Source organism: Ictalurus punctatus, chromosome 9 (genome assembly GCF_001660625.3).
Source record: "Ictalurus punctatus breed USDA103 chromosome 9, Coco_2.0, whole genome shotgun sequence".
Lineage (NCBI taxonomy): Eukaryota > Metazoa > Chordata > Actinopteri > Siluriformes > Ictaluridae > Ictalurus > Ictalurus punctatus.
This window is the reverse complement of record NC_030424.2, coordinates 21,871,996-21,895,021: the sequence shown is the minus strand read 5'-3', so window position 1 is coordinate 21,895,021 and position 23,026 is coordinate 21,871,996. Positions and strand designations below refer to the sequence as shown.

Genomic DNA, 23,026 nt, shown 5'->3' with positions numbered 1-23,026 from the left:
GTCGTAGAAGCTGAAACTGACCTGCGGCATCGTCTCCTAAATTTTTGCTTCTGTATTTTATTATTTCACATATTTTATGTTTGAGGCACAGTGTAGGAATACACTGTGGATGGGATGGCAGCCCATCACACTAGATGTCATTTAGAGTATCTGAAAGTCAGGTGTTACTCCTGAGAGAGTGTAACATACAATACCTGCTGTGCTAACAGGTTATGCTATAATACATTAAATACTACATTATGTAAAGTAAGGGTGGCACAGTGGTTTTCCAATGCCCTTGTTGGTTTCCTCCCACCGCTCAAAAACACGACAGTCTGGTTACTCAAAATTGCCCCTCGTACGGTGATCTGTCTAAGACGTATTCCCACATCATGTTTGCTTCGCACCTGGTACTCCTGTTTCCTCTCCAGTTCAAAGACATGCATTGTAAGCTGATTGGCATCCCCAAATTGTCCGTAGCACGTGAATGGGTTTGTGATTGTGCCCAGTGATGGGTTGGAACCCTGTCCAGGGTGTTCCCTGCCTTGCTCCATGGATAGTTTGTGTCAAATATATTCGCACAAAACCATAAAAATATCATGAAATGACATCAAGAGGTGACTGTCCAAACTTTCTTTTATTTTATCACATAAATAAGAAAGAAACAAATGAATTAGCCATCGGAACAGTGCTGAAAACCCAAGACATTCATACTGCAGGTGAGAGCATCCAGACCTCTCCACACACAAGAAAAACCCATAATAAACCAACCCCAAGCCATTGGCATCTATATTACATTATATACATGTGGAATTTATAATGCATCATTTCACACCAGGAAGCAAACTCAAATACCTTGCTCCTAAAGGTAAGTGAAAACAGCAGGATGCAGCAAAACTCTAAAAAGAGGTAAAGGTCACGCGTGCGTCTCGTTTTGTCCCTGTTGAATGAATGAACGCCATGAATGAAAAAAGCACAGGATGCTTTTCAGTCACTGCGCTTTTATGAGATGGTGACTGAGGTCATCACGATGAGCCTTGGCCAACATACGCAGCCAGACGCATATGCAGCGATTTCATTAGCAGTCCAGCCACACCCTGGAGTTTCTACGGTCGTGTCGTTTATCCAAGGTCAAAGGGCACGATATCTAAAACGAGACCATATGAAAAGCTTCACCGTGGTATTAAAGGGTGGAGGGTGACTAAAAGTTCGAATCCGTGGTTAAAATGCTTCCTGTATGACACAATTCTCTACAAATTATTCAAGCGGACATTAGCGCCAAAGTTAACAGCAGCTGTGTTTTGACTTGAAGCACAGTTACATAGGATGCTAGAATAGACAGTCCATGTTAAGACACATTTTGACAGCAATGTGTAGGCTTTGTAAATGAGCACCCACATTAACATGAAACTCAAGATGCAATGGATAAAGCACTCGTAAGAAGTTCCACTCATGTGAGAAGCTGCACCCAAGTACTGACTGGAACCTTCCAGAATAATCACTTAGAGGCCATTTTCCTGGACATTGCAACAGTACCAGCACTTTTTCAATAAAAATTAATCTCTTCGATACTAACTTTTTATACAATTGTTTCAATACTTGGTTACATTATGAATATTACATTAATAATAGTATCTTTCCAGTTTGGGTTACTGGAAACAACTGTTATGGTTAGATGCAATTTGACAAACATACTTAAAAGTATCCATCTGGCTTTTAGCTTCATTTGTTTCATATAACACTCATTTCATCAACACAAATATAATATTCCAGGACATTTTGGTCAGTGGGAATAAGTTAAAATAAATTAAGGTCATATGTACCAAAATCAAGCTACAACAAAACCAAACCAAAAACTGAACATCTTTTATCCTGGTCTAATGATGACGTTTAGGTCACGGCAAATATGCCTAATAAAAACCTTACAAATCTCTCACACTGTTTACAAATCTCTGGCACTGGTTTGTAAATTAGGCTCACTAGTAAAATGCATAGATGTTGCCCACATATTTGGAATTAACCATTAGCTCTTTTAACCCAGTGCTCCTCCTCCTCCTCCTCCTCCTCCTCATCATCATATTTTGAAATGCAGATTCTTTTATACACACACACACACACACACACACACACACACACAGTGTTACATTAGGCTACGTGATACGTGTGTGAAATAACAATAACATAAAAAAAAAACATAACAAAAAAGCATCTTGACTTTATAATTCACAACAAATGCAGACATTTACAACTTGTGTGTGTGTGTATATTATATATATAAAATACACACACACACACACACACACACACACACACACACACACACACACACACACACACAAAAGACACAACCTTCCCTGATCGGTTAAGGCCAAAGTGCAGTCAGTGTGCAATAGATCCACACCTCTTATAGGCTGCTACACTTCATATGAAATGTTCCCAGCTTTGTTAATGCCAAATGTGATAGTAGCTTTACACATTTTAATGACTGGACAAACTCACAAAAAACGAAAAAAAAAAAACGTACCATCTAGAATAAAACGCAACAGTGTTATTCATTCAATCATTTTTCCTTTTTTTAACTGTACAAAAAAAAAAGATTTACATATTTACATAGCTCCAGCATCGAGTGGAATAGGCCAAAGGCAACTCAGGATCATGTGAAGGTCCTGCTTGAAAGAGAAAGATCTGGACATCCATATGGGCTTCAGCTAAGAGGTCTGTTATTGGAGGATAAAAAAGTGCATTGGCTCATATACACAGCAGCTCAATAGTTGGAGAGAAGACACAGAAAAAGGAATTCCTTCGGATTATCCAAAAGTCAGAGCCAGTGTGTGGTCAGAGCATGCCGAAGCCCTCGCTGCCCTCGCTGATGGCCAGCTTCAGCAGTTTGTGCAGCTCCTCATAGGAGTCGTAGGTAGGGAGGCACAGCTGGTTAAAACTAACCAAGAAACAAGATCCCAATTACTACTAATGTTCACAATGAAAGAAACTGGTTCATACAGTATATTACTCAGTGTTGCTAATCACCTCAATTCTGTGATGTGTGCTAATATTTTTAAATTACACCACCGGCTGCACCAAGCACACAAACAGAGGACATGGTCTGGCTGGCTGTTGGTAAGAACTATTACTAGGCTACCTATAACTTCCTTGAATGGAGGTCAGGCATTAATTCCAGAATCAAGATGTGGAAAGAGTGACAGCTGAGCAAAAGACAGAGCAGTGCAGCACAAAAACTGTTATATAACTCTAATGCTAGCAAAACACAGTCACCTCACATTTCAATACTTCATAAAGCTAAAATGAAGATGCTAACCAGACTCGAATAATGCGCGTGTGTGCGCGCACGCATGAGTGTCTATCAATACTTGAGTCCTAGACTTTTAAGTCACCATTCTTTTTATGTGTAACTTGACTTGGACTGGTTTTATCTGGGACAGAGTTTTGTGTGTGTGTGTGTGTGTGTGTGTTTTTACTCACCAGGTGTGTGCAGTTGGCAACGTACTGTGTGTTGGCGCTGCTATGATCTGGAAGGAGGGGCAGAGTGTGTTGAAGCCACCGGGAGGGAGTTGAGAGGAGCCGGTGGTGAACTGGAGGAGACGTGCAAGCTCTTCCTGAGTGAAGGAGGACACCACGGCCCAGAACCATTTCATCACCTGCAGACACGCGTACAGACACACACAGACAGCACATTATGAACCTCTTTACTAGTAATTAAACGAAAGGGAAATGTCTATGCACTTAAAATGGAATTAAAACAAATTATGCGGTCAGTAAAAAAATTGGCTGTTGAAATGTTGCAAACTGTAAATACATTTTCAATACGTTCATCAATATATCATTTTTTTTTACTTTATCAAATGTGAACATGCACTGTGAAAGTCGTTGGACCCGTTCTCACCTACTGTGGAGTGTCAACTTTCATTTATTCCTGATGAATACGGTGACAGGAAAATATAGAGAAACCAATAACAAGTGTGTGAAGAAATAAAAGGACTCAACCAAGCATGGCCAGCATGCTAAATAATAAATACATAATGGCATAATAATATAAATGTAACATGATGCTTTTTGTACACTTACGCTGAGATATCCAGAATACAATGTACATCTGTTCTCTAGTTCTATCCTCTGGCACTCGTTTTACCATTCTGCATATAAGTTTAGCAGCTTGCATACCAAAAAATGTTTCCCAGAACCCAAAATCCACAGCAGGTTTGATGTACTGAATCAAGGCAGTCAGACCACACTAGGATTTGTTTGGAAGCACTGAGAGACCACCACTCGCAAGTTGTTTTGTTCTACCCTCCAATGTGACCGCACCACAGGGGAAAACGCACCAGGGTTCGAATCAAACGGGCTCAACGTCATATACGTGAAAGCACAGACACGTGTTTAGCAACGCACCTTCTCTCTGAAGTGCCATGAGCCTCCAACGATAACAGCATGAGCTTTGAAATCCTGCACGTTGATGTCTCCAGTACCACACATCAGCAACTGTGAAAACAAGAACACACAACAAACGATTGATGTAAATAAAAGTCACTATTGGAGGTTTTATGGCACTCGAGGTTTCATAAGTCACTGCATTTTAGTCACTCGAATTGGATGGGTTTAACCTCAATAACTCAGTGCTTTGTTGTTGGAAAGTTCAGAAAAAGAAACCTCCATGGCTTGAATAAGTAAACAAAATACAATTGCACACATTTAAAGAATGTTAATGAAACAAATCTGTATTCAGGTGATCTGGAATATCTATTACAGTTATAGGGTTCCTTCGCTGCAAAAAGAGTAAGAACCCAAATATAGATTTAATGTATAAATACAAAGAATATTACATTTCACATTTATGGCATTTATCAGATGCCCTTATCCAGAGCGACTTACGTTTATCTCATTTATACAACTGAGCAGTTAAGGGGTAAGGGCCTTGCTCAAGGGCCCAGCAGTGGCAGGTTGGCAGTGATATGATTTGAACTCACGACCTTCTGAGCAGTACGCCGATATCTTAACCTACCAGTGCCACATGGCATGAGCAGAAATTACAGCTGATCAGAATAATAGCTTACCTCTAACTCGTTTTCATCAAATATGGCCAAAAGGTTCTCAGGTACCAGTTCATTCAAACCTAAGAATGACAAAACGCCTCGGTTAGATCGGAACGCGTTCACGTAACGAAGTTTCAGTTTGAGAAGCTCGTACCTTTGAGGAAGTGCTCTACTTCATCCCTCACCTGACTGGCCAGTCTATACTGAGCCAGCAGATTCAGGTAATGCATTTTATTCTCATTAGTGACAGCAATTTGAGCACCACCTGCTATCAGCTCCACCACCTGGAGAGACAGAAAACATTGTACGTGTCAGAAAATACACAGTGCAATAACCACACGTCTCCAAAATACACACGGCTACCGTATAGCTACACAACCCAGCAAAAACCCTTTAAAACGTACTTTACAACAAACAAATTCTGTTTCCCTCCCGGTTGATTTCGACTGCCGCATCACAAGAATCAAATAAGGTTTAAGCAAAAACATTTGTCTGGTGTTTTGAAGCTAGATGATGTTATAACGCAGTCATTTGGTTCAGTGTGTATCACCTTTTCCAGTTGTCCTGACTTGCTGTACTTTTCCTCAGCAAAAACAAGGTCCATTTCACTCACGTCATTTTTTAAGATAAAGCAGACTTTTGTTTTGAAGAACTCCGGATCGTCTGTCTCAAAGTACTGCCATAGCAAACAGTAATTAAAAACAGTCAGATGCATAAAATAAAACAAACAGGCTTTACTTCTCTCAGAAACAATACACATGAGTTTATGCAGGACAATGCACTTTAATATGAATCATCTAAACACAACGACAGAAACTAGTGGCTGTGTGCAAACAAAATAAATAAATAAATAAAAATAATTTAAAAAAAAAAAAAAAAGAAAAAAAAAAAAGGAGTGAACGAGAGAAAGCGCTTCTGGAGGCTCAAACATTTATATGACTTTTTAAATTTGATATGGACACCTGTTAAAAGCTGTTAAAAGCTGAAAATAAACAGTGACTGAGTATGTTGTGATGCATTACCACTCTGTAACCGCAAGTAAAGTGTTTTATTCCTCTTATACCACAGCAATTTGCCTGTGGAACGTCTGCAAGACAAGTTCGATCATGATATTGCTTGTTATAACAGCTATACGGTGTCATTCCTTCATTTTGTTACCAAGAAGTCATACGCAAATCCCCTTCATCCTTTTCCCTATGGTGTAAAACGTAGTGGAACACCTCTAACTGTTACAAAGCATTGACATTGGAGACTCCTTCCAAAAATCTTCAGTAAAGTTTCCTTACAGAGAACTTTACAATAAACGATTATATGTTTATTTATTATTAACCCTAGTTTTTAAGTAGCATCTGCCATACCATCCATGTGAATTAGCTGTTACTGAAGGAATGATGGGGTTCGATCAAGTTTGATCAATCTTATTTGATGATTATGTAGTATTATTTCAAGTATGTTGCAAAATAAGAGCAGGGTATCACCTTGTAGTTCATGCGCAGGCCAATGATCTGGGCCAGGAATGAGCGAGTGAACCTGGCTCGCACCAGCTGCTTATAGGCTCCTCCTAAAGCTGACTCGTAAAGACACTTCCCCACCACGCGCCCTGCAAACTCGTACATCTTCAACCTCAGGTGAGCAGGGCGCTCTGCGTTAGGATGCACCTGCCAAACACATGCACACACCGATTTTAAAAAGGTTTTTTTTTTATTTTTTTTTTTTAAATCATCTTAACTCGCATTACACACTGACCCATCTACAGTCGCTGGCCAACAACTAGCTGACTTTTTTATCAGTGGAGTAAATTAAAAACTTTATTAGAAGAGGACAATCATATACTTGTTTGTTTCCCTTATGTATTATTAACAGGGGATAGGATTTATGGGCATATGTCTGTTAAGTAATGTTGCCGGACATCTGTAATGATTATGTACATTTCACATGATATAAGCGGTCATATAAGCTCTGTTCTCTTCAATGTACATCAGTGTACATCATGATGTCTTATTAATAATTCCATGCCTACTAACAAACCCCTTATTTTAATACAGCTGATTGCATCAATGCTCATTTTAAACACTGTCTATATTTTATTGTTATTGTTCTGCACTTAAAACTTGGCCAATACCAAGTTTCGTTTTGGTCTTGACCTGAGATGGCGCTTCCTGGAGTGAATCTTTACCTAGATGTCAGTTCGAGCAGGATGCACCCATCTATTACCCGGGGTTATTTCTATAGAAAATTTCACTGGATTTAAAATACAGCATAATATTTACACATGTGCACATGAAAAACATTCATTATTACATTACGAAACCTACCATTTTTTATCCTAGTTAACGTGGTTTCTGGGAAACCAATACCTGGGAATGAGCAGCACACTCCAGGTCCTGCACATTCTTTGCTTTTCCAGCATCTTCTGCTGATTTGACCCCTTTCCAAAAGCGGCTACATGATGTTCAGATCAATCATTTTCACACTGAGGACAACTGAGAGACCCATACTAGTAATAATATTAACTAATACACAACCATTACAAACTGTGCAAACATTCACTGATGCTTAAGGCGGCAACACACTACATTAAGCGCCAGTTCAAAAGTTTACATCCCACTAGCTCTTAATGTATCGTGTTGCCTTCTTGAGCGTCAGTGAATGTTTGCACCTTCTGTAATAGGTATGTACGAGTCCCTCAATTGTCCTCGATGCAAAAAGATGGATCTCAGAACCATATAGAAACTGTCAGATATGCAGAAGATGCTGGAAAAGCAAAGAATGCACAGGACCTGGAGGATTTTTCTGAAGAATAGAGGGCAGTTTAACTGCACAGGACAAACAAGGGACTCATGAGCAACTATCCCAAAACATACAAACAGTCGAACCAAGTGTATGCAAACGTTTGAACTGGTTCATTTGTGTAAAGTCAGTTATTATTGTGTCTTATGAACTATAACTAAACATCTGTTGTAGGTAAATTAGCTTATTCGGGGCAGTACTAAATAAAAAAACAATATTAAAAAAATTAAATAAATAAATAAATAAATTATGATCCCCTTTGAAATTTTTAAAAATATTTTATTACTTTTTTTGTTTTATTTTTTAAACATTTTGTAGATACTGCAAGGCGTATGTAAACTTACGACCTCGACTGTAAGAGTTGATGCTTACCAGACCCTGGTTATTGTCACTGAAACGTGTGAAGAGCTGGTTATTGGTGTCAAACAGATTCTTACAGATGAGTTCAAACCACTCACGCCTCGGCCCTCCCCAGTCCAGAGCTTAAAAATAAATAAATAAATAAATAAATAAATAGATAGGTAGATAGACAGATAAATAAACAAACACCAAGTAATTCATATAGTCGTTATCTACACACACACACTAACTATTTAAGTATTATAACATTTAAGAAACATCATGATGTTTAATGTAACAACAGACCTTCTTCATCCTGGAACACCACCTCAAAGTTCTTACTCCAGTCCGATACAGAGAAGTTTCTGGTGGCTTTTAGAGACTGCAGAAAAAAAAAAAAAAGACACATGGATCATGATGTTAAATATATATATTCAAAGGAATACTGCAAGCACTGAAGAGCTCCAGCAGGGCAGGCTACTCACAGAGTCGAGAATGGAGTGGCGGCTGATCTTCAAGCAGGTTTTAACTCGAGGTCTCTTGGAGTGAATCTGCCTGAGCTCTCGCTGGAAAAAGCTCACCTTGTCCTGAAATGTTTCCGAGCCTCCTAAAATCCATAGAATATAAACAGTCAAACAATTCATCAACACACTTAAGCAGATTCAGCTGCGTGTATTTTTCAAACTCACCAATGTTCTTGTGCAGGAAGCGAATAAATGTAGCCGCCATAATGTTCCTGTCCTTGCAGCTCAGTTCTACAGGAGGCTGGATCCCATCATCCACCACCAACGTCAGGTACTTATGGACTGGGTCAGGCCCATGGTAGGTGAACTAACAGGAAAGTGTGTAACTGATAAGATTCCTTTTAAAAAAATAAAATAAAAAAAAATAAAAAAAGTGTATTTGCTGCTGAAAAAACTCATTACCTTCGTTCCTGGGCACACACGAAAAGTGAAAAGGCGCCATGGAATAATCTTCAGATAAAACTCCTTCACAGAGAGTTGCTGCAATAGAACACAAATACATGAGAATAAAAGAAAAGAAAATTACTGACACTGCCAACCTGAATATTAAATCACTGACCTTTGGTGATATGTAGCAGTAGACCTTTTTTGGTTTCTTGACCTTCTCAGGTTGGCCCTCCACTGGAGAGTCGTGCTCTTCCTCGTCATCGCCCATGGATGGCCGTCGTGGTGGGGTGAGCAGAGAAGATGCTGGGAACTGCCAGGTAGAGCTGCTATAGTTCCCTGTACCATAGAGGTATGCCTCAAAATAGATACTAATTCCTGGAGTGGACACGTTCTTCTCCACACAGTTCTTCTCGTTCTCTGAGGTCATGATAAACAAGAGGGGGAGGGAAACAGAGGTGAGCTGGTGTGAGAGAATGCACACTCTCACTCTCGCGCTCTCGTTGGCTTGATAATAGACATAATAATAGAGTGATAATACAAATTCACTGTATATCAGGCTTTTTAAAAATACATACTTTTAAGCACCAGATCACTTATTAAAATTTACATAAGCTTTATGCAAGTTAAATTGCATTCATAAGTTCATGTTGTGCCAAGAAGACAATCAAAGGATTAGGGATATCTGATCCATAACTTACATTTACAATTATTCATTCAGCAGACGCTTTTACCCAAAGCGACTTACAAATGAGGAAATACAAGCAAAGCGATATATCAAGCAGAGAACAGTACAAGTAGTGCTACTATACATGATCTTTAATTGGAGTTCTAGAAAAGCAAAGTGCACAGAGTAGAGGTGTAAGAGCCAGAGTAAATTTTTTTTTTTTTAAAAGGATGATGTGGGGTTGGCGTTTTAGGGGTTAGTTACATGTTCACAGAAGAGGTGGGTCTTTAGCGGTTTTTTGAAGATAGTGACAGATTTTGCAGTCCGGATTGAGGTTGGAAGTTCATTCCACCACTGACGGACAGTTAGTTTGAAGGTTCTGGATAGGGACCTTGAGCCACGCTGAGTAGGCACTAAGCATCGGTCGTTAATCGATCTCAGATTGCGTGAGGGAACGTAAGCCTTCAGGAGAGTGTTGAGGTAGGGGGGTGCTGATCCAGACAAGGTCATGTACGTGAGCATCAAGGCCTTGAATTTGATACGGGCGGCTACAGATAACCAGTGGAGGGAGATGAAGAGGGGTGTGACATGGGTCCTTGTCGATGAACGTCTGCTCCTGGCTACATTCTTCACGTCATAATTTTTTTAATAATTACTTAATAATTACCAAAATTTGTCTAAAGTGTAAATGTCATCCATCCATCCCTCCATCTTCTATACCATTTGTCCTTCTTCAGGGTCACGGGGAACCTGGTGCCTATCCCAGGGAGCATGGGGGCCAAGGCGGGATACACCCTGGACAGGGTGCCAATCCATTGCAGGGCAGACTCACACATTCACACACTACGAGCATTTTTGGACAACATGCCAATCAGCCTATCATGCATGTCTTTGGACTGGGGGAGGAAACCGGAGTACCCGGAGGAATCCCCTGCAGCGCGGGGAGAACGATGGGCACGGTGGGAATCAAACCCCCCATTTCATATTTGGAAATGAAATTAATATATTCTACTATACAAGTTTTTGAATTGCAGGTTTTGCAAAGTGGCTTTTTTTTTGCCCCGCAATTAGGGCACAAATAATCTTAAAATATAATACCATGGTTCTCCCATGCATGTCAGTTCTTCAGTCATCTACAGGCTTATTAAAATGATAATACCCACCATGATGTAATTCATTTAATCATCTTTATGAGTGTAATCATCTCACCATCAGGGAAAATATAGTAATGTAATATAAACACCTATGACTCTGACATCATAAGCTGTTCTGCTGCAATTAAGTTGTTTTATTAAGTCTTATTAAAATGACATCATTGCCCAATCCTATTGCTCACATGTGCACTTTCAACTACACACTCACTTGCACACGACTGTGGACATCCGCTCATACACACACCGTTTTCAGCAAGATTACGTGCACTAGTGTAGGTCCAGATCAAAGCGAGTAAAACTTTGACTGTTGCTTTGTTTTGTTTGTTTGTTAAAGTCTGCGCCAAATCTTTTACATTAAATCTTTCATTTGGCTCAGTTGGGTTCACATTAGAACAATTTTCCTGTGTGCTAAATTGTTTGTACATGTACTTCCTTTTTTTTGTTTGTACTTCCTTTTAGAAATTTCAGGAACTTAACAGTGTGTGCTTTGATGGAAGCCTCCCTGTCATTAAGTATCGCTTTCCTCTGCAGGTCACACAAGTGCATTTTTATTAGAGATGAAATGCCAACAGCCGTCATTTAAGGTCAATAATAATCCCTGGCATTACTACGAACAATTACAGAGCTATTTTATATCGTTTTCTGAGGTGAATTTAGACCATTTAACGGAAAACAAATACATACGCATTGATCTACAGGTGTGCTAGAAATAACTGTTGTACGTAATGTGAGAGTACGTAGTATATGCGTATAATATGAATGCAATCCGGACAAACTACATCTGCCATATTGGCATTGCCATGTGACCTACGACATCATCATAACTGCAAACACTTAAAGAGCCTGCCAGATTAGACTACCTGCATTGCAACTGTTTTTTTCCTTGTTTAAACCTTCAGCAAGTTAACAAATTACACAAGTACGGTTTAACAATGTTCAATACCTACAGCTTACACTTAAAAAGAGAGGACACCGTGCCAGTCCCCATTGCCTTATGGGATAGCGCAGTGTCCTCCATTGGATCCTTACTGCAGAATCCAGGTCATCTGGGTATTTCTCGCCTACTGTTTTATAAATACTGAGAATTCGGACATACGACTTCCTTGGCGTAATGCTTTTCGCCCACTGTACAGTAGGTTAGTAGGGATATACAGACACAGCCGTGGCATTTATTCTGCTAAATTTCAGAGGTCCTGCTGGACAGGTGGTGTGCATTATATATTATCTGTGGTCATACACCTGATACAATGCAAACTTTCACTGCCCAAATGAAGCTAAATTTTCACATTAATGCGGTGCGAACCATCGTAAAACTGTTCTCAGCAGTAACAAACTGAACCATGGTTCACTTGGACAAAGACGAGACCCCAGATTTTTGGGGTTCTGTGAAGGTGGAGGGTACAAATCTGTCAAAACAAACTGAACTAAAGCACCAAACATGAATAGTGGTGAAAGCACAGTTAAATATTACTGTTACTTGCCAGAAGTAAATGGAAGCTATGAAGATACTCACCACTAAGCACAATGATGTCAAACTCTCCATTATTGAGAGGCTGGTCCCTGTAAGTGATGCACGCCCTGAAGCAGCCCTTTTTCTTCAGAGTGAGCCGCAGCAGAACCTGACACTGTGGCTTATTACAACAAACTGTCATGCTGTAGTAATCTTCAGAACTGTCCTCTTCTATAGTCCCCAACTAATGGACACAAAACAAATACAATGTAAAAAAAATAATAAATAAAACACGTGATAATGAGTTAATTGTTTCCTATATTATTTAAGTCATAGTATAAAAGTGCCTATAATTCTCCAGTTTGCAAATACTGGTCATGTAACACCAATCTACCAGAGGAAGGGGGTGGATAGAATCAGTATTTCTTGAGGAGCGTAAAAGTGTGCGCATGTTTCTGTGCCTTTTCTGTTGATATTTTTAGGCAAGTGTCACATAATCGCATCAGACATTTTATGCCTTATAACAGAAAGCATGTTCCGATCATGTATTAATCACTAGATGTTATTATTTCATCCTGTAAGAGCTCTTACTGAGTGTATATGCACACTGTAGTTGACCTCATCCACGAGAGAGACGGAGTTACTGGTAGGGTTACCATACTCGTCTCGAGGCTCGATCTGCAGTGTGTGCTGTTGACCGTACGTCAGCACCAGAGTTGAAAAATGGTACGCAATCTTTGTTTTGGATGGCACCACCGTCCCTGTAACGAACACACGACGTGACATTTAATTCCAGCAAAAAAGCCAAAACAAATCAGTGATCGACAGACAGAAAGAAACAAGCGCAAATCTGCGACGAGATACAAACAATACAAGCACATCAGTCAAAATGACCAACATGTTTTTAAACAATACTGATGATATGTTCCAAATAGAGCTGAATTTACAACTGGCTTTAGCACTCTAGCGCATTGTGTACATAAACACAACTGACTAAGAAGATGAAAGTCCTAGAAATCCTGTAGAAAGCATACAAACACTTTGACTGAAATGAGAAAAATGAACGTTGGGTCTATTACATAAGGAAACGTGTAATATCAAAACAAAACTAGAGAACATGATAAGAACAGCATGCTGTGCGCTCATCACCTCTGCGCTCATGTTACCTGGTTGAAATGTTTTATAATAGGGGCTGTATGCTACATTGAGCCCCCCCAGTTTAACAGCCACCTCGTAGCGGCCCGCCTTGCGCACAGTGAAGGTCACTTTCACCACGTTGGACTCGGGCTCCTGAAGGACCTCCTGGGTGACAGGAATGTCCAGAGCCAGCTCTATGTGAGTGATGTTCACCCTCAAACCCACGGGCCCGTGAGCGAGAAACGGCTGGCTATTCTTATAGAAGAGCTAGGAGGAAAAACACAAAGTTAGCATACTGTAAAATACTTCTACCTTCTAAGAACCACTACTGTAATCTTAAAGAGATTCTTATGCTTATTGCAGGACTCTAATTCACAATATGAACATATGTGCAACACAGTTAGAACTGTTTATCTTTACACCTGTATCAGAGTTTCCACGAAGACATTTTGGTGCCGGCCGACGTGTCCGGGAATGATAAAGTTTACAGGACAAACTAGAAAAAAAAATCCGGTCATTGAACTTCGATGTTTATTTTGCACTGTTTTGGACTATGCATAGTATACGCGATTGTGGCAGCAGAGACGCGTGTGTGTGTGTGTGTGTGTGTGTGTGTGTGGTTGAATGTGTCCATTGAAAAGCGAAAAATAAACTGGGGAGAAACATAAAAAAAAACCTAATTTTGTGCGGACAGAGAACCTATTTTGTGTGCAATTGTGAACGTACTTTGTCTAACGTCTGCTTTGTGGAAATATTTTTACCGGACATTGTGCCTGACAATTTTTGATTTTATCAGGAATTTTGAATTTATAACGGTCAAAAACCGCTATTTATCAGCTAACGGAAACTCTGACCTGTATACTGCTGTTTTCTAGATTTCAGATTTATTTACAAACGTACAGATGCACAAAAATCAAAAATAAGGCCTACATTGTTCTTGCTAGTGTAAACACCCCAGTTTTTTTTTTCCATTGTCCACGTTTAAACTGGTTTGGTTATAGGTCTAGTTAGCATGTTAGGTTTTGTGTTTTATGTCATTTATTCTTTGCAAAATAACAACACCTGCCATGATTTTGACATCTGTGGACTATATGATATGATATACAAAGGAGACTTACTAGCTTTAATCAAGGAGAAAATGGGTGAAGGGTGGGAGAGGTGGCAGTGTTTACAGTGTGGCAAGACTTAAACATTAAACATCAGTCAGAGCTTGAGCATTTTGCCAAAATGTTCAGGATCCAGATGTGCAAAGCTGATAGAGACAGATCCATGAAGACTTTCAGATGTAACCACATACCCGGTATTGACCCATGGGGGGTGAATACTTATGCAACAAACAAATGATTGCTTGTTTGTTTAATTAGCATTTGTGTCACAATGAAAAAATATTTGGCACAGTTAGATGTTATGTAAATCATGTGTGTTTCTTTGCAAGGAAATTGTTCATGACATCACTTTTAACATAATGACAATGTGCCTGTAGCAGTGCTGAGGATACCTGCACACGGAAGCTCATGGTTTGGCCCACTTCCTGTGGCTCCTTCCAGTCCCAGGAGACCTTGCAGGAGCGCGGGTCCAGGTAGTTCCCCCGCACGTAGTCGTAAATGCTACGGTCGCCACGACGCCCAGGGTCCTCATTCTGCAGGAAGCTGACCACGCGTGCTGCAAGCTCACATAGGAACTTGATGGTAAAGACAAATGCGATGATGGAAACGGTTATTCCACCTGAACAAAGCGCACATAAAGAGGAATAAAACATGGTTAAGTCAATTTAAGTGAAATAGGAACTGAGTAATATTCAAGAATAAATATTAGGGTGTGTCACACTTGAAATAGTTAACCCTGGGTCATCCGAAACCCCGGGTAAATGGAATCCTGGGTTATCTTGTTTCACACGGCTCATACTTTACCCGAAGTTAAAGATTAATCCTGGGTATTCATAATCTGATGTTTCACACTGTACATTCCTAAACTCTGGTCTGGGTTAATGTACTTATTTGCATATTTGTGGTTTCAACAATCATGATTGGATAAATGACTGTGGGGGCGGGGCAGTGGGGGGCGTGGTCGAGCATCAGCTGTGGACAGAGAGGAGGCAGGAAACACGTGATGACTCAACTGCATCCTATTAGCCTGAGTTTACTTGTGTGTCTGTTTGTGCTTTCAGGACCCCTGACAAACCAGAGATATATATATATATATATATATATATATATATATATATATATATATATATATATATATATATATATATATATATATATATAAATATATATAAATAACACACACATGCACACAAAAGGTTCTGTGCTGCTCAGATATCTCTCTTAAAAATATGAGCACAGTAAAACAAAATTCGCTGAGAAACAAAAGTAAAAACTGTCAGTAAATAAAGAGCCTGTTTTGAGTGGTCAAGCCTGCCTCGGTTCCTTCATTTCACTTCGAACCAAAAATAGACTTGTTACAATGACTTCTCTGACTATAACTGTGAAAATAAAACCGTCTCCTCTTCACTCTGATGGACACGTTTTCCATCACCAATTGACTTTTTAATTTTTTTATTTTATTGTTCTCTCAAACCGTTTACACAACACGTGGGGTTTCTGTGACTGTACAAAGCACGTGATCTGAGGCACATGCTGTTCAAGTTTTGATTGCGTGTCTGTTGTTAAGCAGCTAGCTGTATATTTTAACACTATCGTTTCACACTGTACAGTTTTGGCACGGCAATGCAGAGTTAACAGTGCAAAAGCGGTACTGCTTCAGAGCAGAAAGGTTCCTCTACCCGGGGTTAAGCGCAATGTGAAAAGCCCTATTGTGACAACAAGTGCTTAAAATGATTCATGGTGTGTTAAGAATTCAGCTAGAAAATACCTTGCAGGAGGATATCACTTGCAGAAGCACATCTTACACATGTGGTGTTCCAAGGTAAAACTCACCAATCACGTAAAACATGAGGTCCCTTATCAGAAAGCACAGTGCAACAGTACAGCCAAATATCAGCGCTCCAGCTGAAAGAGGAAAACATGCAGACAATGTAATCTTGCATTACAGTGAAAGAACACTGACACAGTGAACAGGTACAGTACGAACCAAAGTCAAAACAGAAGCTGACGCTGGCCTCATTTACACCTAAAATTGTTAACTATGTTGAGTTTCCTTTATTGGCTCTCCTTGCTTTCTAAAAGGAAAAAACACGGATTTCATTTGTACTCTGTTGAGAAGCAGCTGTACATTACAACATGCAGCAATTTAAATAAAAACAGAAGTGAATGGGTGTGAGCAGCGAGAGTGACGACACCAAGCTAAAGAGAACGAACGCACACACATTTAAGCTGTCAGGGTGTGGTGACCTTATATAACCATGTAATTTTACAGCGGAACTAACAAAGGCTAACAAAAGCCACACAAGTCTTCCTGATGCCACTGAACTCACCGATGGACCACTTCTCATTCAGGCGCCTCTCGGCAAGGCTGTGCACCAGCTGAACCTCGTAGTCCTGGTCTCTGCTACCCCGGGATGCTTGGAGGACCTTTACGCCTGTGGACAGCTTGATGTAGTCCTCGTAGTAATAGCCCCAGGCTGCCAGAGAAAGCTGAAGCTGGCTGTCAAACTGGGCTAGGTCATCCAGATTAGCGCATCCCAGGGTCTTCAGACTATGAAGAAGAGAGTGAGGCAAGGCTTAGTTCAAATAACACGCATATAACACTGAACGAGTGCAAAGTGGAAATCCAAGCAGACCAGCAGTATTGAAATACTCAAACCAGTCCATCTGGCACAAACAAACATGGCACTGTCACACAAGTCACAGAGATCACATTTCCCCTCATTGTTCATGTTTGATATGAAAATTAAATGAAACCCTTGACCTGCATCTACATGAAGGTTTGCATTGTTCTGCTGCCACATGATTGGGTGAGTGACTAAATGCAATAAGCAGGTGAACGGATGTTTCTAATAAAGTGGTCACTGAGTGTATATTATCATTATGTATACGTAATGGCACTTAACTTGCATATAATTACATATTAGCATGATTTCGGTGTATGAGAGAGAGCAGAGAGAAACCATGATCATTAAACATAGTCATCTAAATGTCAGATTTTACTGGTTCAGTATCTACTACTACAGATTCATAAATTTGTGGATGTTTTATGTAAATTGAATAGGGAGATGGAAATTGATAGAAATGCATTTTAATCAGTGTTTTGACAAACTTAACCGTGAGACATCACATCATACACTGTGACTAACCCCGAAAACTGATAGTTAATAATTCTTTAATTTAAAAATAATTTTTTCTCGGACCACTTTAACAGGTCATCATATAATGACAACAGCTCTGTATGCTAGCAAAGCACCAATACCATATCCTGACACAAAATGCAAACTTCCTCTTTTAGTCATGAGAGACCGTCTCTTGAACATTAACAGCCAGAGACTGATACCGAGGCACAACAGCGCATCAGCATAAGACCAAACCATTATGAACTGGAAGAATAAACCATTATAATGTCATTTTCGCATGCACATAGAAAGCACGCTCAGTGCAACATTAAAAAAAAAAAAAAAAAAAAGTTTAAAAACTTAAGTATTCGCTGATTGGCTTACATTCAAGGCACGTTTATGATCCAGGGTATTTTACTTCTTTCAGTATACACTACAGACATCATACCACTTGAAATCTTCCATTTTGCAATCAGCAGAACTTTAAGAAGCAACACCACCATCTGCAGCATAGTTTACTCACTGTGTCCCTTCCAGACTTCGGTGTAGTTTATCTTTGGTACATCCTAGTCTTGATTTTGCAGCACAACCGATGGAAAAGTAATTCATAAACATTCAGACGACTCTCAATGGTGTGGAACGGCATTACGTGGTCATGGTAGTCAAATGGATGAAGTCACAACATATGTAAAATATTTACGACAGAAATGGGCACTGTGCAAACAGGAAAGACTGGAGCAGGCTGTGACAACCAGTTTAGCACCCAGACCACTACGCCTATAGACTCAACATCTATAGACAACACTGCAATTCACTCTACACAATCGATTAGCAGCGGTAATCATCCCAATGATTCAAATCTTTTGATTCCATTCACCAAAAAGGTTCATTCAGATTCGTTCACAGTGACCCTTTCCCACAAGTTGCAATCATTACACCAGGTCTGATTACTGCAAACACTGTTCAATCAAATCAACACTTAAATAGAACTCTTCAACAACATGAAGTTGGTTAAAAGGTCTTACCCAGTAATACACTATGACAAAGAAGGCGAATGAAATGCATCAGTCTGGGAAGGGCTACAAAGCTACTTCAAAGTCTCTGGAACTCCAAAGAACCACAGTGAGATCCATTATCTTCAAATGGCAAACCTCAGCACAGTAGTGAAACTTCACAGAAGTGACTGACCCTCCAAAATTCCTCCAAGCGCACAGCAACTACTCATCCAGGAAGTCACAAATGACCCAAGGACAACACCAAAGGACCTACAGGCCTTTCTTGCATCAATAAAGGTCACTGTTCATGACTCCACTATCAGAAAGACACAGGACAAAAATGGCATCTATGGAAGAGTGGCGAGGTGAAAACCACTGCTAACCCAGAAGAACATTAAGGTCCGAATTAACATCTGAATTTTGCCAAAGCACACCTTGATGATGCTCAAAGCTTTTGGGAGAATGTTCTGTGAACTGATGAGTTGAAAGTGGAACTGTTTGGAAGACAGGGGTCCGTTACATTCGGTGTAAACCAAACACGGAATTCCACAAAAAGAACATATGTACAGTCAAGCATGGTGATGGAAGCGTGATGGTGTGGGGATGCTTTGCTGCTTCAGGGCCTGGGAAACTTGAAATAATTGAGGGAAACGTGAATTCTGTTCTCTACCAGAAAATCCTAAAGGAGAATGTCTGGTCTTCAGTCCATAAGTTGAAACTCAAGCATAACTGGATTATGCAGCAAGACAAGGATCCAAAGAGTAACAGTAAGTCCTAGAAGTAAGTGAAAGTCTGATCTCCAGTTATTGGTAGCGTTTGGTTGCAGTTACTGCCAACCTTTTGCAACACAGGAAAAACAAACCGCTTTACGCATTACTGTTACAAAGTGTGGACACTGGAGACTACTTCCATAAACACTAAATAAATATCTTCTCACAGAAAACTCCTGCATATCTAGGATTACACTCATTTTGTAATCTCTTTATGTGGAGTTTCCACCCTACATGTGTAAGCAGTTACTACAGAAATGCATTAGAACAAGCACCTTAATAAAAACTTGACATGAGAATTACAGCTGACACTACCTTAACACCTTCTGACCAATCAGAGTCGAGAATTCAGCAGTGCTGTGGCAAAAGAAATAATTGAAGAGTTTAACAGAACTGGTTATACTTAGAGAATGACAACAGAAACACCAGCTAGATTTGAATTACTAAAGCACAAACCAAGTAATGCAGACTTTGATGTCTGGAATCGTTTAAAAGCTTTTGAGACATCATCTACAATGCGATAAACCATTTGATTTCTCATTTACTCACAATAATAAGCCTAAATGTCAAACATAATAGAATAAGCAGAGTAAGAAACGCCTAAGCATTACTACTACTGTGTATCTTATCGCTAAAATATCCATAAAGTGAAAGTATTTCTCAAGTAAAGACTGATTTGTGCTTTTGGTGTGTGTGTGAGAATGTTGCGGCACTCGCTGCAGCATTGCAGAGACAGAATGAGTGGAACAACGCTCGAACAGTCACTGCTGCAATGACCTCCTGTTCACTGCAGCTGGCAGAGCTCAATGTCATTCAGCTGGAGCGGGTTGTGTAAGCACTACTGCCCCCTCGTGGAATAAAATGCAAACAACAATAACATACAGCACCAAAAAAAAAAAAAAAACACTTCCATGTAACTTTCCTGACTAGGGCGGACTCACTGTGATCCAATAGGACCAGCGTGTCTTGAATCGTGACTCTGAACATAAATGGTGTGTAGGTTAGTCTTACGTGTGGTAGTAGTGCTCGAGGCTCTGGGAGCACAGCCACTCCTGAAAGGCGAAGTCTCTGAGCAGACGGACGTTGGCTTCAGCGATGTCCCTCCAGCGCCGCTGTTCCTTCAGCACCTCCTCCAAACGAGTCAGCAAACTCAGACTCAACTCTTCCAGAGACTGCACATCTGTACAATCAAACATCCGCACATAAAGAGAGCATGTTACATGCAGGCTAAGAGAAGGCAAAGTAATAGCTGCAGTCCTATTCAAGAAAGATCTGTGATTGGATATTGAATTTAAGCTTTTTTGTTTTCGTTTCATTATAATCTCCTGTCTATTCACATAATACATGACACCTAACCTGTATGTCAGGATTTTTTAAATGAAAATCTTTTTACAGCTCTGATGATTTGAGATGATGACATGAACTTCCAGTGCAATTTATATTTTGGTTTGAGGTCAACAAACAAACAAACAATCCTCCATTTTCAGAAATAAAAAGTACCAAGCGGTACATTTCTTTGTCTCTGGAGTGGTACCACCATATAGTAGTAAATATTTTGGATATTTATTGTGCATCTTTCATTTCGGAAGGCGCATATGGTGTACCATCAAAAGGTACATCTACATCGGTAATCCTTAAAATCCAATTAGGTAAATTTATACTATGCACTTTCAGGTAAAAGATGTATACTAAAAGTACAAAAGATGTACCCTTAATGGTACTGTACCATGTCACACCAGCTAAAAGGAAATAGTAGAGTTTAGTAACTTTATTTCTGACACGTACTATCAAATAACATAAAAAAAAACCCTAAACATTCCTGACCTTCAAATAGACGCTTGTATTCAGACAGACTATGGCCTTGCAGCCATTCTTCAATCTGACTTTCCTTGCTCTTCTTCCAGCGCAGTTCCCAAAAGAAAATCCATGAGACTGAGCAGAAGATTAATGTCAGCAAGAAGCGTCGGTCCATCAGACCATCTTCAGCCTTGATCAGACTTCTGTGTGCTCAGAGAATAACAGTGGACTTCATGTAGATGGAGCCTTTCTTTCTCTCTCTGGTAATATCTGTATTCTTGGTGCTTTCAGAAGATGTATTTTCTTCTCAGTGTTCTTCCCATGTCATCTTTTGCACTTGAATATATCTGTAGGAGAAACAAAATACCCCAAATTGAGCATTCTGTTGATGTATACACGTGTTAAAAATAAATAAATAAATAAATAAAAAGAAAGAAAATGAAGGAAAATTTTCTATTAAATAATGCAAATCCAATCCTGTGGCTTATAGAGAAGCAACCAAGGCATGTTGTAAAGTAATGTAAATATTTAAAAAGCACACGGGGTGGGTGGACAGTGTAATGCAGATGTATTCATTATATATGAGCTATCCCAATGACGAGAATACTTAGTTATAATTATCTGCCGTCACACCAGTGCACAGTTACTATACATCTTAAATACAGCCAGGCACTGGAACTGGAGATCACATTATGCATCATTTGACATTTCATTAACAAATCGATTCATCTTGTGCCCTTGTACAGCAGCAGACCTTGTGTGCTAAAAATCCATGCTGCTTCTGACAAATGGCCTAACTCCTAGACCTAATGGAAATATCAGAGCTCTGGGTACTGGCTGATACTCAGTGCACGAGGTGAGACGAGATGAGATCCTGGTGTCAGATTTTATTGCCATGTTATGCAAAACATGAGAACCACAATGGCGGCGAGCTTAAAGACAGGTAGAGTTCGAAGTTCACAATTGTGATCTATGTTGTCAGGCAGCATACAGTAGTACAGTATCATAAATTCAATATCAAATGTGATTTTCAAATCTAATCCTAAATCATTTTAGTCCAGTATTAGAGCAGTATATTGTCAGAAATATAAAAAGTAAAAAAATAAATAAAATAAAGTGCTGGTTAAATCATGAAGCTGGTTTCCTTTCCTGAAAATCAAGTTCAAGCATGCCTTATTTAACCTATTTACTGTCTTGCTTATTATTATTATTATTATTATTATTATTATTATTATTATTATTATTACTACTGGAAACAATTGCAAATAGTCAGGAAAGTATTGCAAGCCTTGCAATGCGCTCGAGCTCATGAGTGTCAGGAGCCAGGTGTGTCAGGTTATTTGTCTGGCTAAACAAAACCATAGTGGCACTTCTGCTCTTCCAGCAGTGCTTATACTGCAGTGTCAGCGACATTAAACCCTGATAAGCGCGCAAACTTAAAAAAATCATGAACAACGGCTGTAAAAATAAGTCCTCTCCGACGCGAATAAATTAAGCTGGTTGCTGTTAATTAGGCAGAAATGCCAAAGTCCATTAAGACAAGATAGCCAGGCAGCTAGCTAACCCGAGCCTTATTAGAAATAATGGCGGAATCCTAAAATGCCACAAGAAATAATATTTACCAGACGTTTAGATCTGTGAAACCACCCAAAAAAGCAAGCCCTGTCTCTAAAGCTGATTTTATACGTCACAGTCCAGAACAGTACAGCTGTACTTTTATCGCTGATATCCTTCTGCAGTAACCCGTTGAGAAGCGGAAGAAGT

The 23,026-nt window shown here is 39.7% G+C and overlaps 1 protein-coding gene across 2 annotated transcripts in view; it reads right to left on the bottom strand.

Moving 5' to 3' along the window:
* The window catches only part of arel1 (apoptosis resistant E3 ubiquitin protein ligase 1), a 39,876-nt gene extending 16,852 nt beyond the window's left edge, over window positions 1–23,024 (bottom strand). The window contains exons 1-22 of one of the 2 annotated variants that reach the window (XM_017476702.3): window positions 22,885–23,024; window positions 21,290–21,609; window positions 20,477–20,645; window positions 16,909–17,129; window positions 16,412–16,483; window positions 14,971–15,197; window positions 13,502–13,739; window positions 12,927–13,096; window positions 12,399–12,579; window positions 9,240–9,484; window positions 9,083–9,160; window positions 8,846–8,987; window positions 8,642–8,763; window positions 8,463–8,538; window positions 8,190–8,299; window positions 6,506–6,685; window positions 5,578–5,703; window positions 5,182–5,311; window positions 5,049–5,107; window positions 4,387–4,476; window positions 3,460–3,635; window positions 598–2,917 (exon numbers count right to left, since the gene is read on the bottom strand). In XM_017476702.3, coding sequence (XP_017332191.1) covers window positions 2,815–2,917; window positions 3,460–3,635; window positions 4,387–4,476; window positions 5,049–5,107; window positions 5,182–5,311; window positions 5,578–5,703; window positions 6,506–6,685; window positions 8,190–8,299; window positions 8,463–8,538; window positions 8,642–8,763; window positions 8,846–8,987; window positions 9,083–9,160; window positions 9,240–9,484; window positions 12,399–12,579; window positions 12,927–13,096; window positions 13,502–13,739; window positions 14,971–15,197; window positions 16,412–16,483; window positions 16,909–17,129; window positions 20,477–20,645; window positions 21,290–21,437 — 3,063 coding nt within the window. In that variant the 5' untranslated portion in view covers window positions 21,438–21,609; window positions 22,885–23,024 and the 3' untranslated portion in view covers window positions 598–2,814. Of the gene's footprint in view, window positions 1–597; window positions 2,918–3,459; window positions 3,636–4,386; window positions 4,477–5,048; window positions 5,108–5,181; window positions 5,312–5,577; window positions 5,704–6,505; window positions 6,686–8,189; window positions 8,300–8,462; window positions 8,539–8,641; window positions 8,764–8,845; window positions 8,988–9,082; window positions 9,161–9,239; window positions 9,485–12,398; window positions 12,580–12,926; window positions 13,097–13,501; window positions 13,740–14,970; window positions 15,198–16,411; window positions 16,484–16,908; window positions 17,130–20,476; window positions 20,646–21,289; window positions 21,610–22,884 lie in introns of those variants that run through there. The other variant, XM_017476699.3, reaches the window with a different exon arrangement.
* Window positions 23,025–23,026: the final 2 nt, after the last annotated feature.